Source organism: Mandrillus leucophaeus, unplaced genomic scaffold, assembly GCF_000951045.1.
Source record: "Mandrillus leucophaeus isolate KB7577 unplaced genomic scaffold, Mleu.le_1.0 Scaffold197, whole genome shotgun sequence".
Classification (NCBI taxonomy): domain Eukaryota; kingdom Metazoa; phylum Chordata; class Mammalia; order Primates; family Cercopithecidae; genus Mandrillus; species Mandrillus leucophaeus.
The window spans coordinates 2942568-2959041 of record NW_012101998.1 but is presented as its reverse complement, the minus strand read 5'-3'; the positions used below and the strand labels follow the sequence as shown (position 1 = coordinate 2959041).

The following is a 16474-nucleotide window of genomic DNA, read 5'->3' as shown; positions in this document are numbered from 1 at the left end:
CTACTCCGGAAGCTGGGTCAGGAGAATCGCTTGAACCTGGGACATGGAGGTTGCAGTGAGCCGAGAGTATACCACTGCGTTCCAGCTTGGTGACAGAGTGAGACTCCGTCTCAAAAAAAAAAAAAAAAAAGTTGATGAGACTCCTTAGAAAATAATCCCCACTGAAAATATAAACCATCCTAGGAAACCAAACTACCTTGGCAGGGGTTTGGTACATAAAACAAGGAATATCACTTTAAGATTTAGAAATTATATCATAAAACAAACAAGGAATATCACTTTAAGATTTAGAAATTATATCACAGTCTGGAAAACAATGTTCAAAATTATAAAAAAGTATAGAAAGCAGAATGAAAGAACAGGAGAGAGGTTAAAGAAGCTAATCTAGGCGTGGTGGTGAGACAAAGCAGTCACAGATACAAAAATACCCATATTTAAATGGCACTGCCACCATTTATTAGATGAATTAGAAAATAGAGTTTGGTGGTTGTAGTAATGTTGACTGATTTTTTTAAAACTCTACATAATAATTTAGTGTATTTTAATATCTCGAGCTCTTATACAGAATACTTTAACACATAATATTCTTGAATTATTTTTGACTAGCAGATTATCAGATTAGCTGTTGAAAGACGTGATTGTTTAGTGGTAACTTCTTCAATTTACAATTTGAATGGAGTCTGACTAGAACTCACTGAGTGTTTTTTCCTCAACTGGTCCCCTTCAGCTGACTGCCAAACCAAGTGCAGTGGAGTCTGAGGCCTAAGCTTTCTTTGTCCAAGCAATCCATCAAGGGGGTTTACTGGTAATAATGAGAATAGAGTATTTTTATCGAGGTATCTTTTGAGTAAGAAATGAAGTTAAGCTCGGTTATACTTCTCTTTTTAAAACATTCAACCTTTGTACCTATTGACTTTTTGTATTGTACAAATAATACAGTATTTTACTAGTTTAGTTACTTTTTATTATGAAAAATATTTCAAATTCACTTTATTTTTTAAAAGCCTGTTTCTGTGTATAGTATTATATGATTTATGGTATTAGATTCCCTCTGCATTGCTATATATGGCTGCCTATTCTCTGCATATATAAATTCAATTTAGAGAATTAGAACGAGACTAAAATATGCCCTACAAACCTCTTTGAATCAGTATGAGACTGTTTAACTTTTAAACTTATTCTACTATGAGATTTTTCCAAAGATTGTTCTCTTGTATCTCATTCCTAATTATACAGTAAAATGCAGTAATAGAACTTCAGTTCATTTTAATGTGTTACTTAATTTGCCTCTATGTTATTATGCACTTTGTCTTCTAAAAGCAAACTTACTTAAATTTGAACATTATACCCTAACTCCAGAGGTGATCTCTGAATAAATGATACACAACCACCACTCTAAAGCCTGGAAACTCTTTATTGCTAATATTTATGGCACTCATCTCCCATTCACTTTATTGCTTAAGTACTCACTTTAAATAACACTGATCTGGGGCTTTGGTCTTTACTTGAATGTGCTCTCTTCTTTTTTTCACTGGTAGCTGATTTTTATCCTACTTTCCTAAGAATTGATAACGAGGTACAGATTCTTCAGCTTTGTTTTCAAATTTGTAATTACAGAAGTGCTGCTGGGCTTTCCTGCTCTATGGTGCTTTTCTTCATATTTTCATTATTGACACACTTGTTGGAATTCCTACAAGTGTGGTTAATTGCAGGATTTGTGAAAGAATTGTTTAACTTTCAGTAAATTATTTTGGGTATATTTCTCTTTGGGGTTCCATCAGTGTTGCCAACTATATGTTAATTATGTTTGAGACCTGATAAAAATGAGTCTATTTTTAAAAAATAAATCTTACAAATTGCTTTTGAATTTTTGCTTGTATTGAGAAATTTTTAATATGGTGTTAACTAACAATTTTTTGAGTACTGAAAAAGACACTTTGAATATCTGAAAAGGCCTTTATTTTTTCCTATTATTTTTAAGCATTTTCCTCAAAATAATTGGACATTCACATATAACCTCTATTATTTGATACATTTTTATACACCCTTAAATAGTTGGCAGCATTGTCCTTGATTCTCTGTTGGTTTGGGCTTATATAATGTCTTTTTCTTTTCTCCATTTTTTTTTTTTTTTTTTTTTTTTGCTTCCTAAGGACATGATGATACAGCGCCATGTGCAATTTTGAAAAGTATGGATAGTTTTAGCTTTCTCCAACACCCAGTCCACCAGAGGAGCTTAGAGATTCTGCAGAGATGCAAGGAAGAGAAGTACAGTAAGGCTACAAATCCTGATAAGCTGTTATCACATATCCATTTGGAAATGGAAACCAGGAGCATCCTACACCAGGGTGGGATATAGATTCCACGGGCAACATGGCCTCCATAAACCTCTGAGCAGTCTTTGAATATTTCTTTTGAGTCTTTAGTAGTTTCTTTTGAAAATACTGATAAACTTTTTTTAACTGTGGTGACTTTTCTGTTTGCCTGTGATCATTGGATTGTTAATTATACTTGGTTACAGTCACTGGATTGGTTTCTATTTGTCTTTCAAGTAGCCAAGTGATGGATAGGAATCAACAATGTTTTGTTTCCTGCTCATTAAAAAAAAAAAAAAAAAAAAAATTGAGGTCTAATTGAAGTAAAAAACTGAATGCAAAGAGAACAGTTTGGTAAGTTTTGACGTATGTAGGCACCCATGAAATTATCTCCAGAATCAAGATAATGAATATGTTCAGCATTCCCAAAAAGTTTTCTCGTACCCCTTTCTAAATCTGGCTGATTTTTGTGTTTGCTTATGCTTGAATTTCAACATTAGCAAATGTTATTTTTGTGTATCATTGGTAAATCCACTTAGTTTGATTGCAGTGCTTCAACCAGCCTTTCCTATGTCTGGTTTAGAGCAAAGCCACCGCATTAATGTTTTGACTTGAGGAAGAATAACAGAATCATGGTGCATGTTCTTTTGTTTGCTTTTTTATAAAATTGGTATAAAAAGATGCCCTTGGTCTCCATTTCCTTTCTTGCTCTTTACTTGTTGTACTCATTCTGCATGAAAATTGATTCTTTTGCCAGTTGTAAGATTAGTTACTATTATTGAGGCACTGCTATTGTGAGAATAAGTGGATCCTTCAAAATACTCAAAGACAACTCAACAATTTGCGTATAATGGACCTACATAATCTGTTCTGAGCTTTTAATAAATTACCACTGATTTAGTTTGCTAATTTCACAGTTTTCTGGTTGAAATTCCATGAAATTTTACTATCCAGTTGTCAGTGAGAGGAGAATATAAGTAGAATTCCTAAGAGCAAATGTTGTGGATTCTTTTTCAGTTCCTGTTACTGTCTTGGTTAAAAAAAAAGGGTGTGTAATGTATTGTGAAAAACAGTATTTAAAGTATTTTCTCATTTTAAGAAGAACAAAGGTAAGTGTTTCATTTTAAAAAGACATCCTTAATATTATTCTTAATTGTTGCTGGTGTTTCTGAGAGGAATGTAACAAATCCTCATTCCAGTTATTCATCTTCCTATTCTGTCTTTTAATCCATGGGACATTATTTAAAATAGTCTATAAATCATTTTGGGGAGCTTAAATTAATTTCTCTTAATTCTTTAAATAGTTGCAAATGGTTTATTTGCTTTGTTTTTTCATGACTCAGCCTAACAACCCCAGACCTGATTGTATGCCAGCTACATACGGATCTTGACTAGGAAGGCACCAGTTTCAGCATAGGCTACATGAAGAAATTGTGCGTCTATGTGTGTTTACTTGGAAATTTCTACTTTTGTGAACGTTGGAGCTCTTCCATTATTTTATGTAATTTATTCCATTTTCCACTATAGTATTAGCAATATACTAATTATAAAAAGGTATCACATTATAAATTTTATTGTATGTAAAATTGTAAATTCAAGTTTTGGAAATTGTTCTTAAGAAAACGGGACTACCAGCTTTAGGTAGTGGTGAATTGGTGAGGTGAATGAATCCTCCCACAAGTAACAGCGATAAAACCTGGAAAAAAAATTTTAAAATAACCGAGTATTTGAAAGTACGGGAAAAAGACCAAAAGTAGGCAGAAAGTAGGGAAAAGTTTATTTTTTAAAGGTAGTAAAGCAGTGGGTAAGAATTGTGAATTTGTAGCTTTTTATACAAGGGGTTTTCCTAACTTGCATGGTTTCAGAGATAGAAAACAACCACCACCACCATACTGGCTTATTATGTTGGAAGACTTTCAGAGCAGCTTGGAGTTTAGGAGGAAAATCCTGGAACTGAGAGAGCTGCTAAAGGGCTAAAACACAAATTAAAGTATGAACTCTGCACAAATCCCTGGCTGACTGCTGTGAGTATGCAGGGAAGACCCCAGGAACCGTATTAAAAAAAAAAAAGTGGAAACCAAATAAAAGATAATCCTTGAAAGACATAACTAGAATAGCTGAGATTTGCAACTTTGCTGCTTTTTAGAAAAACTGAGGAAATTTTCTGCCTGTGCTTAGCTTGTGTGGGAAAAACAAGTCTTTCTGCCTTAATTGGAGTCCCATAGGAAATGAGAGATAAAGGAGTCGGAAAATTATTTGAAGACAGTGGCAGAAAACATCCCTTATTTGGTTAAAAAAAAAAACCCAACATAGTGAAACCCTGTCTCTACTGAAAATACAAAATTTAGCCAGGCGTGGTAGTGCACGCCTGTAATTCCAGCCTCCTCGTGTGGCTGAGGCACAAGAATTTCTTGAACCTGGGAGGCAGAGGTTGCAGTGAGCTGAGATCACACCCCTGCACTCCAGCCTAGGCAACAGAGCGAGACTCTGTCTCAAAACAAACAAATACTAGCTTACAGATCCAGGAAGATCAGTGACCACAAAGCCGGGTAAATATGAAGGAAAACTACACCTAGGCACATTATAGATTAAAATGTTAAAGGTAAAGAGAAAATCTTGAAAGCAGCCTGGAAAATATGTACATATTAAATACAGGGGAATAATGAGATGATTAACACCTGACTTCTCAGTAAAAATAATGGAGGCCAAAAGGTGTCAAAAAATCATGTTTAATGTGTCATGTCCCCCACCTCCCCCAAAAAAATCTGAGCCAGAATTTCTATATTTGCAGTCTGGGTCCAGACAAGTTAACTGATAGAAGAAAAATTAACAATCTTCAGAAGAACCTAACAGTATCCACTGTTGCTGTGATGTGTTATCCACAATGTCCTGTTATCATGTAGCAAAAGTATCCTTCAAAAATGAAGGTGAAATACATTTTCAGACTAATGGAGTCTGAGAATTTGTCACCATATGCATTCTATGGGAAATGATAATAGAAATTCTTCATGCTCAAGGGAAATCATCCCAGGATCGTAACTTGGGTCTATAGTAGGGGTTGGCAAAATTTTTCTGCGAAGAGCAGACAGTGAATATTTTAGGCTTTGTAGGCCAGTATGGTTTCTGTTGCAGCTACTCAACTCTTCTGTGAAGGGAGCCATAGACAATACATAAATAAATGAGTATAGCTATCTTCCAATAAAGCCTTATTACGGACATTGATACTTAAATTTCAAACAATTTTCACATGGTACAAAAATGTTCTTTTTCTCTTCAGTTAAAAACTATATAAGCCATTCATAGGTCATACAAAAACAGGCAGTGGGTTTGGTTTAGGCCATGGACTCTAGTTTGCTGATACATGCATGAATTACTGGCGGGAATAAAGAAGGCACAACTAATAAATATGTATAAAAATATAAATGACCACACATATTTTCTTGCCTTCTCTTAATTAAAAAAAGACTGTTTAAAGTAAAAAATCTGACATTATTTTGACGGTTTAAAATATGTCCACAAATTGATACTCCCCCCTTCATAAGGCATGTGCTGTACTTAGTGACTTGCATCCAAGAAATGGAATGTGGCAAAAGGGACAGTGTGTGACCTTCAATATTAAGACATAAAGATAATGTGGCCTTTCCTCCTTCTCTTTGTTTCTGGTGCTCCCGCCTTCTCTCCAAAGTGGCTCTTCTCTGAAATTTCTCAGGGAGGAAATTAGAGGAGTAAGGAGAAATTGAAGTTTTGGGGAGCATGAGCTGCACCCCACTTCCAGAAATGACAGGAGCCCTAGAAAGAAGGAATCAGATGGCAGAAGGAGAACGGGTAGAAAAGAAGAATCTGACTTTAATTTGCACCCATTCTTTTGGCCTTCAGTCCCGTTTGGGATGATTGAGAATATAATGTGCATCAGCAAGATGAAGGATCAGCAATTGCCAGGGAAGGGCTGAGGGCTTACTCCACCTCATTACTCTCACCTTGCTGACAGTGCCTATTTTTAATGTCCCTAACCTCAAGTATCAGTATGGTCATTCAGATGATTGAAAATTTAGTGGATTGTCTGATCAAAATGGAATTAAATGCAAATCAATAACAGATATATCTGAGAAACCTTCAAATATTTGAAAAATAAAATGTATATGTAACTATTGAGTTGAAAAAATTTCATAAGGGTAACTTGGAAGTTTTTTGATCTGAAAGATGATGGAAGCAACATATTACAACTTATGGACTACAAATGAAGAAGTACTTAGGAGAAAACTTACAGCTTTAAATTCTTAAATTAGAAAAGTAAGGTAAAATAATCAGTGATTTAGGCTTTCACTTTAAGCTAGGAAGAAAAGAGCATATTAGACTCCAAATAAATAGAAGGAAGTAAAAAAACTTTTTTTTTTTTTTTTTTCTGAGACAGAGTCTGGCTCGGTTGCTCAGGCTGGAGTGCAGTGGCACCACCTTGACTCACTACAACCTCTGCGTCCCAGGTTCAAGTGATTCTCATGCCTCAGCCTCCCAAGCACCTTGGGCTACAGGTGCATGCCACTGTTTTGCTTTGTTTTGTTTCGTATTTTAGAGATAGGAGCTCGTTTTGTCATGCAGGCTGGAGTGCAATGGCACAATCATGGCTTGTTGCAGCCTTGACCTCCTCGGCTCAAGTGATCTTCCCACCCCGGTCTCTCAAGTAGCTGGATCTACAGGTGCATGCCACCATGCCCTGCTAATTTTTAAATTTTTATTTGTGGAAATGGAGTCTCACTGTGTTGTCCAGGTTGGTCTCAAACTCCTGGCTTCAAGCAATCCTCCTGCCTTGGCCTCCCAAAGTACTAGGATTACAGATGTGAGCCACTACATCTGGCCTAAAGCTGGTTTTTTGAAAAGAACAATGAAGCTGATAAATTTCTAGCCCAGCATGGTGCAGTAGAACTTTCTGCGATGTGGAAATGTTCTCCAGCTACACTGTCAGTACTGTAGCTGCTAGCCACATGTGGCTGTTAAGCACCGAACTGTGTCTGGTGCAGCTGAAACTGAAGTTCTCGTTTTGTTTAATGAGTTTATATAGCCACATATAGCTAGTGGCTACTGTATTGGATAGTGCAGTTATAGCTATTTTGATCTAGGAAAGTAAGAGAAGACACAAAGCTATTACCTAGAATGAAAGAGTGGCCACAATTGTAATTTCTACAGAAATCAGAAGTTTGACAAAGAGATTATGAACATTTATGGCAATCAGTTCAACTGACATGAAATGGAAAAATTCCTTGAATGTCAACGGTTATTAAAATCAACCCAAGAAAATACAGAAAATATGAATAGTGCGATATCTTTTTACAATATTGAATTCTTAACTAAAATTTTCCCCTCACACAAAGTTCAGGCCCAGGTAGGCTGATTAGTAATTTTATTTAAGAAATGACTATTCTACCAGTTCTCTTCAACTCTTTCAAAAAACGGAGGAGAAGGGAACACTATCCAAATCATTTCATGAGGCCAGTGTTATTATTCTGTTACCAAAACAGCAGTCTTAAAAAACTACAGACCAATATAACTTCATGATGGTGGATATAAAAATAATAATAGCTGGCTGAATTCAGCAGTATATTAAAGATAATATATGAAGACCACATGGAATTTATTCCAGGGATGAGAAAGGTTGGTTTGACCGTGTTAACCATATAAAAAGAAAGCCACATATGATCGTCTCAGTAGATGGAGGAAAAGTTTGTCTTACCACCACACTCATTCTGTTTTAAAACTTTAGTTGCCTAGGAATAGAGACCAGCTTCCTCTACTTTATGAAGAACATGCGTGAAAATCCTACAGCAAACTTCATACTTAATAGTGAAAGATTGAATACTTTTTCCCTAACATTAAGAACAAAGCAAAGACATTTTTTGCCACTCAGATTTGACATTTACTAAAGGTCACAGGTGGTGCAATAGGCAACAAAAATAAATTGTACATAGATTGAAAACAAATAGTCAACAAATTCATTGGAAAAGTGCTCTTAAAACTAAAAAGTGAGTTTAACATTTTTACAGTAATTATAGAAAATTGTAATACCCTAGCCATGAGCACTTAGAAAATGATTTACAAATTCCATTTACTATACATCTATGGCGGCCAGCCTCCTAGATGTCACAAGCTTTTATAGTCTTCTCCTGTATTTTACAAGAGTTGGTCTGTGTGACAGAAAGCACATGGCAAAAATGATGGTATGTCACTTTTAAGATTGCTGTAAAAGACTGCAATTTCCTTCTGGAATACTGCACTGCTTCACTTGCTAGCCCTCTCTGAAATCGCTGTCTCTTGGAGAAACAAGATGCTATTTGTGAGTTGCCAAAACTCAGTATGAACTGAGGCTTGTCACCAACTATGTGAGTGACCTTAGAAGTGCATCCTTCATTTCAATGTTGAGATGACTGCAGCCTTGGCTGATAGCTTGAATACAACCTCTTGAGACACCTTGAGTCAGAACCACCCAGCTAAGCCACTCCTGAATTCTTGTTCCTCTAAAAACTATTTGAGATGATAACTTGTTTTAAAGTACTGGATTTTGGAGTAATTTAATATGCAGTGGATAATTAACAGAAACATGAAACACTTGGGGATAAATTTAACAAATATGTGTAAGAGTTGTACGTTACTAGGAGAAATTGAAGAATACAGTGAAGAGAGATACATATTTATGTTTGTATTTTTGAGAAGCAGCTCTCTCTCAGATGGATCTATAGATTGAATGCAACCCATTAAGTATAATAGCAGATTTTTGGTAGAAATTAACAAGCTGAATCTAAACTTTATAGAGAAATGTAGAATACCCAGACTGTCCAAAACAATTTTTAAACAGAACAAAGCTGGATAATTTACATCATGTGATTTTGAGACTAAAATATTCATGACATTGTTCTATTGTTGTTAAGTATCAATAGATTAATGAATCAAATACAAAATACAGAAGTAGATCTACACATAAACAGTCAGTTGATTTTCTGTTAAGGCACCAAGATAATTTAGTGGGGGTAAGGGATAGTCTTTTAAACAAATAGCACTAGAACAACTGGATATCCATAAGGTATAAGAGAACTTTGACCTTTATACATGTAAGTTAACTTTGAAATGTGTCATACAGCTCTTTGTAAGGACCAAAATTATTAATTTTTTATTAAAATAGGAAACCTGAGAAATTTTTGTAATCTTGCGACAGGCAAAAGTTTCTTAGATAAGACATAAGACTATGACTATAAAAGGAAAAATTTGACAAATTGGAGTTAGCCAATTTGAAAACTACTTTTCTTAACTGCTGTTGAGAAAACAAAAAAACATACCACTGCCTGGGAAACAGTATTTGTTACAATTTGTAATATTCATACCTGATAATGGACTTGAAAACAAAATATAAAAACTCTAAAATAATAAGATAAACAGGCCAGTTTTCAAATGGGCAAAAGATTTGAACATACACTTCCACAAAAGAAGATTTGTCTGTGTTCTCATGAAAGATGTTCAACTTTGTTATCCATTATGGAAAGACAAATTGTAATCTGAGTAAGGTCACTAATACCCTCTATAGGGGCTAAAATATAAGAAGTTGAAATACTAACTGATAAGCATGTGGAGCAACTGGAGCTCTCATACTGTCTCTTGGCAGTGTCAAATGGTACCATTATTTCTGAAAACAGTTTGTCAGTTTTATAAAGATAAGCATATTTTTCCCATATGTTTTATGAATTCAAATCTCAGTTATTTACCTGAGAAATGAAAGTATATATTCACAAAAGACTTTTACAGATGAATCTCTAAAGTGTTATGCTAAGGGAAGGCCTATCCTCAAAGCATACTGTTTTATTCCATTTATACAAAGTTCTAGACAATACAAGCCAATCTGTATGGAGAGCAAGTTAGTGATTGTCTTGACCCATAAGTACGTGTGGGAGATTGTCCGAGAAGGGGCATGAGGCAACTTTGGTGATGATGGAAATGTTTTGTATCTTTCTTTGGTGGTTATTAGTGTGGTGAATGCATTTAGCAAAACTTATTTAACTATGTACTTAACATATATATGTTTAACTGTTTGAAATTTTTAGTCCAATAAAAAATGGACATGTCATTAATTACATGTCATTAAGCCTGATACAAGTTACAAGTAAATACCTAGATTATTTTTCGTGAAACTAAGAATATCCAAAATAAAAAATTGTGTATGATCAGAACTACTGGTTGCAGATGGTTTGCAGAGACAAATGTAGAAGATACTGGCATGCATTTTGGTGAAAACTGAAGGGAAAGTGGGGAGCTCTACTGCTCTTGAATTAACATAATCTTTTCAAGTTTAGGAAATCAGTATAGGTAAATAAATTGAACATGTGCCTTAAGGACAACCACAGTAATAACAATTTTTATCTTTTAAGGTAGCATAAGAAACCTTATAAAGTGAAAACCAAGAAGGGAAAAAAATGAAAGAGTGAAATAAATGAAAAACATGAAATAAAATGCCAGAAACAAGTATTCTTTAAAATTAATGTAAATGGTTTACACTCACCAGTTAAACTCTCAATGAATTTTTCAATAGTTTAAGTAATAGCTACATGATTTTTAATTAAAGTGGTGAAAATAAAAGGATGGACAGTGATGTACCAGGCAAATATGAATGATAGCAATTAATAAAGCTAGACAGTAATCTGAAGAGATGTTCACCTATATATATTTCTGAAATTTAGTTGAGAAAGACAGAAGCTGAACCCACTAGAAAGTTTTGATATTTAATAAAGAACTTGATAAATGTATATATAAATCTAAATAAGCAACAGTTTTATAAAACTTATACCTAATGTTCTTAATGAAGGAAAGGAAACAAGGTGAAAGTAAGTATTGGGTAGCAATAACATCCCTAATGAGAAGGGGATGACTTTAAAACATTTGAATGTTCTTGTACTCTTCAGGGAAAGAGAAGAGATTATTAGTTTAGAATTCATGAGTATGTTAAACATTTAAGGGTAAATAAAGCAGAGAGTGTATATAATTTGTGGAACAAAAGAAGCCAAAATACAAAGAAAACAATAGAAGCCTGAATAAAAGCATATAATAGTTAAGGTAAATAAAAAAATATAAACTAAGATGTCAGAAAAAAATTCCAGATGTATCCATTATAGCAGTAAGTTAAAATGGAGTTAAAATGGACTGAACTGAACAGTTTAAAAAACATTATGAATTAAGGAAGATGAGCAAAATTTAGCTGTAGAATGCTTACAAGGACAAACCTAAAGCATATGAACACAAAAAAATTAAGAATATTAGGAAAGACTTATATCAGAAAACTTATCCTTATTCTCTTGTACATTTTCCCACCTCCTTTAGGTAACCACAGATTGATTACTATAAGTCATCTTTACATTTTCTAAAAATTTTACTCAAGTGGGATTACACAGTGTGTATTTTGTGTTCTGATTGTGTTATGCAACATAGTTATGCATGTATTCATGCATATTTTTCCATGTATCAGTCATTTGTTGCTCAGGTGTGTTCCATTATATATGTATATACACACATTGTATTTAATTTATGTGATATATGTATATAATTGTGCTTATTGATTTATTGATATAGTTAAGAGTTATATATATTGTTAGAGCTATTGTGAACAACAGTGCTATAAACATTCTTTTTTGAGTCATTTTGCAGACATATTTTTATTCCTCAGTAAATACTTATGAGTGAAGTTACTTCATGAAATAGGCATATGTTTAACATCATTACGAACTATCAAATTTTTGGCATTTTTAAGATGTGCCATGTTCTTAGGGCTTTATTTGTGATGATTACTCAGATGTCATCCCATTGTTATTCCTTCATATGTCGTGTACCTTTTTTTCCTTTGACTTTATATTTGGCATTCAGCAATATGATTCTCATGTCTCTAAATATGATTTGTATTAATTTTCTTTGGAATTTGCTGTACCTTTTGGACTTTCATTGTTTTTCATCATATTTAGACAATTTTTGGCCAATATTTTTCAAAAATTTTTTCTGCTGCAATTTCTTTTTTCCTTCTGAAACTCCAATTACATGTTGTTACAATATTTGATACCATCTCAATATAGCTATTTTCAAATTCTTTTTTTCTAATTCGAACAAATAGGAGATCTTGGGATCTGATGGGTTTGTTGTTGTTGTTGTTTTTGAGATGGAGTCTTGCTCTGTCCTCCAAGTTGGAGTGTAATGTCGCAATCTTCGCCTACTTCAACCTCTGCCTTCTGGGTTTGAGTGATTCTCCTGCCTCAGCTTCCTAAGTAGTTGAGATTACAAGTGCATGCCACCATGCTGGGCTAATTTTTGTATTTTTGTGGAGACAGGGTTTTCCCATGATAGCCAGGCTGGTCTTGAACTCCTGACCTCAGGTGATGCGCCCACCTCTGCCTCCCAAAGTGCTGGGATTACAGGTGGGAGCCACTGCACCTGGCCGGATGTGTTGATTTTTAAATGGGATCAGGGAGTGGGCTACACAGGGCTTCATTTTTTAATCTGAGTGATCCATCATAAGTGTTTAGTATATTATTATTTAGGCCACTTTTATGTTTAAAATACTTAATAATTCATGAAAAAATGGTAACCGTTGCCTAATGTATTGTCTAGAAATTTACTCCTCTTTCTTCTGTCTCCTCCTTCTTTCTTTTTCCTCCTTCTTTGAGATGGAGACTTCCCCAGCCATCCAGGCTGGGGGTGAGATGTTGCAGTCATAACTCTCTGTAGCCTCAAATTCTTGGACTCAAGCCATTCTCCTTGAAGATTGTTTGCAAGATTGTTTCAGCTCTTCTGGATCCCTTGTATTTCCGTGTTAATTTTAGGATTAGCTCATTCATTTCTACAAAAATAATTTATCTGGAATTTTAATAGAAAATGCATTGATCTGTAGGTCAGTTTGGGGAACATTGACATCTTAACAATATTATGGTTTCCAATTCATGCACATAGGTAGCATTCCATTTAGTTGGGTCTTTATTTTCTTTTAATGATGTTTTATAGTTTTCAGTGTAGACATTTTATACTTTTAAAAATGTCATTTCAAAATATTTATTGCTATTTCCGCCCCTCCTCCCCCAACCCCGTCCCCACTTCCCACTCCCCACTCCAAGGCAGGGTCTCAGTCTGTCGCCCAGGCTAGAGTGCAGTGGCACAACCTCAGCTCACTGCAACCTCGACCTCCGGGTCCCAAGCAATTCTCCCACATCAGCCTCTCAAGCTGTGGCTATAGGTGTGAGCCACCACACCGGGCTAATTTTTGTATTTTTTGTAGAGATGGGGTTTCACCATGTTGCCCAGGCTCGTCCTGAACTCTTGGGCTCAAGTAATCTGCCTGCCTTGGCCTCCCAAACTGTTGGCATTACTGGCATGGGCCACTGTGCCTGGCCCATTTGCATGATTTAAACAGAACAAAGAGTCTTCTGTGGATTTTCAGTTTCCCTCATTCATACAGAAAGATAACAATCACTTCATGTGGATATAGTGTTGACTATGTGCCAAGCACTCTTCTAAGCACTTTTATATACATTTTATTTTTAGTATAGATGAAGTCTGAGTTGGCCAGCTGGTCTTGAAATACAGAGCTCAAGTCATCTGCCTGCCCGGCCTCCCAAAGTGCTGGGATTACAGGCGTATGCGACCACGCCTGGCCACCACTGTATATTTATTTGTTTCCAGTAGTTTTGTAGAACTCGTTTATTAGTTCAAATGAGCTTTTTTTTTTTTTATCTGCCTACAAGATTGTCATCTTGAATAGAGATACTTTTACTTCTTTTTTGCCAGTGTATCTTTATCTATATTAAATGTTTGTGTGTGTGTTATAAAAATTGATAGCCTTATGTTTACAGAACTTACATGTTTATCATATGATTTGAAGAACATTACATTTTAAAAATATTGGTAATTCTTAAGCAATTTGTCTTTTATATTCATTGTATTTATCTGTAATGTTAATTCTCAATACATTGATACTCATTGTATTTATCTGAACGTGTCAGAAACATATAGCTAAAAAATGATGCATCAAAATAAGAAATGAACTTGTGCAGTCGTAAAAAGAACAAGATCATGTCTTTTGTGGGAACATGGTTGGAGCTGGAGGCTATTGTCCTTAGCAAACTAATGCAGGAACAGAAAACCAAATACTGCATATTCTCACTTATAAGTGGGAGCTAAATGATAAAAACTTGTGAACACAAAGAAGGAAACAACAGACAGTGAGGTCTAGTTGAAGGTGGAGATTGGGAAGAGGGAGAGGAGCAGAAAAAATAACTATTGAGTACTGGACTTAATACCTGGGTGAAATAATTTGTACAACAAACCCCCATTACATGAGTTTACCTTTGTAACCTTCATGTGTACCCCCCGAACCTAAAAATAAAAATGAACTTTTACACTTCTGGGCCTTCAGTCCAGTCACCCTTGTATTTCCTGAAGTTAATGATTCAATGAAAGAAGAAATAAAAGATTTCATTATTAAATTTTCTAATTGGGTTCACTGTTAACTAAGATCTATGACAGTTATGAGACTTGGGTCATATAATTATTTAGATATTTCTGAAATATTTAGCAAATACTCGTTATTAAATTTCATCTGTCTTTAGAAAAATTATTTCACGTTTCATTTTTCTTCACACTGATTTGAAATGTTCTGTTTTTTAAATTTTGCTAGGTATAACCCGGAAAAATCCCAGAACACCTCTTTCTGATCTCCAGGGCATGAATGCTCTAAATGAAAAAAACCAACAGTAAGTGTGTTTGGTTTATGTTTTCAAAGACATATAGAAGAAATAACTAGCATTCTTGTTGATATTTTTGTGACTTTAAAAGTACGAAGTAATTCAGGTGTTGTTTTTTTCTTAAATCCTTTATAAGTGATGTGATAACACATTAATAGGTTAAAGTTAACAAAATTTGTTTACAGTTGCTTCTGGTAAAATGGCTTTACAATTTTGAAAAAGTTTCTTCAGAATAATTTAAAATGAGCTCATATATTTTAATTGCTGAGACCCTTCGTGCATTTTATGTCTTTTACAAAATTTAAGGGTTATTCTGCTGCTTTCTGTGGAGAAATCTTATTGGGAAGTAATAATCGAATAGTTTGATTTACATCAAACCATCTAATACCTTTTTTGGGTGAGTGCGATTAACAAAGCTTACCTTTTACTATTTTCAATGACGAATTCCTGAGAACAATTTGACAGTAACAAATATAAATAATTTTATGAGTTCATAAAGTCTCTTTGTTTTTTATGTATACTATTTGATAAAGACTGTAATTTATATGAGGAGAAGAACATTGTTTCTAGAATGCATTCTCTGTGTTTTAAACATCATCAAAAAATTGAGCTTCCTAATACTCTGGTAATAAGGATGGTCTGTCATTAAAATGAAGGTATAACTTCACTGATCATTTTTTCTAATTGAGTTACCATGTCTTTCTAATACATAATTGTCACTTGTCTGCTCAATAACTTTTTCATGACTCCTTATTGTCTATTAAAAGTCTAGGTTCAATAACTTCATGTGCAAGATCTGTCATAGCCCAAGTATCTAGCCACAAATATATTCACTTTGAATGCCACAAATTAAACTATTTGCTATCTTTATATTGTATGTCCTTTGTTTTCTTAACAGTAGTATTTGACTAATTATGATATCTACCACCATATTTTCATGTTAAATTTTACCCCAAAACAAATTAGATAGTTAACCTTGACCTGTGTACCTTCAGTTTCATCTGTTGGCAGTATTCTCACCCTGGTCATCGGATGAGAACCCAATTTTCTTGGTTATATAAAAAAGAAACCGTGATATGCCTCATTTCACAAAGCAGTTAGTGGTTTTAAGTTTCCTAATTTCTAGTTCGTGTTTCTTTCTTTGTACTTTCCATTTTGGGTACCTGAAGTGGTCTATGTGGGTTTCTGGTTCAGTTCCAGACCACCACAATAAAACGAATTCTCAGTAAAACAAATCACACAGATTTTTTGGTTTCCCAGTGCATATAAAAGTTACATTTACACTATACTGTAGTCTGTCAATTGTGCAATAGTATTATGTTTAAAAAATATATACCTTAATTAAAAAATACTTTGTTGCTAATAAAACTAACAATCATCTGAGCCTTCAGTGAGTCATAATCTTTT

At 34.4% G+C, this 16474-nt stretch overlaps 1 protein-coding gene across 1 annotated transcript in view; it reads left to right on the top strand.

Moving 5' to 3' along the window:
• Positions 1-16474, top strand: part of MYO9A (myosin IXA) — a 253788-nt gene that overhangs the window by 112385 nt on the left and 124929 nt on the right. The window contains exons 15-16 of the mRNA XM_011978611.1: positions 2154-2273; positions 15001-15076. Coding sequence (XP_011834001.1) covers positions 2154-2273; positions 15001-15076 — 196 coding nt within the window. The remainder of the gene's footprint in view (positions 1-2153; positions 2274-15000; positions 15077-16474) is intronic.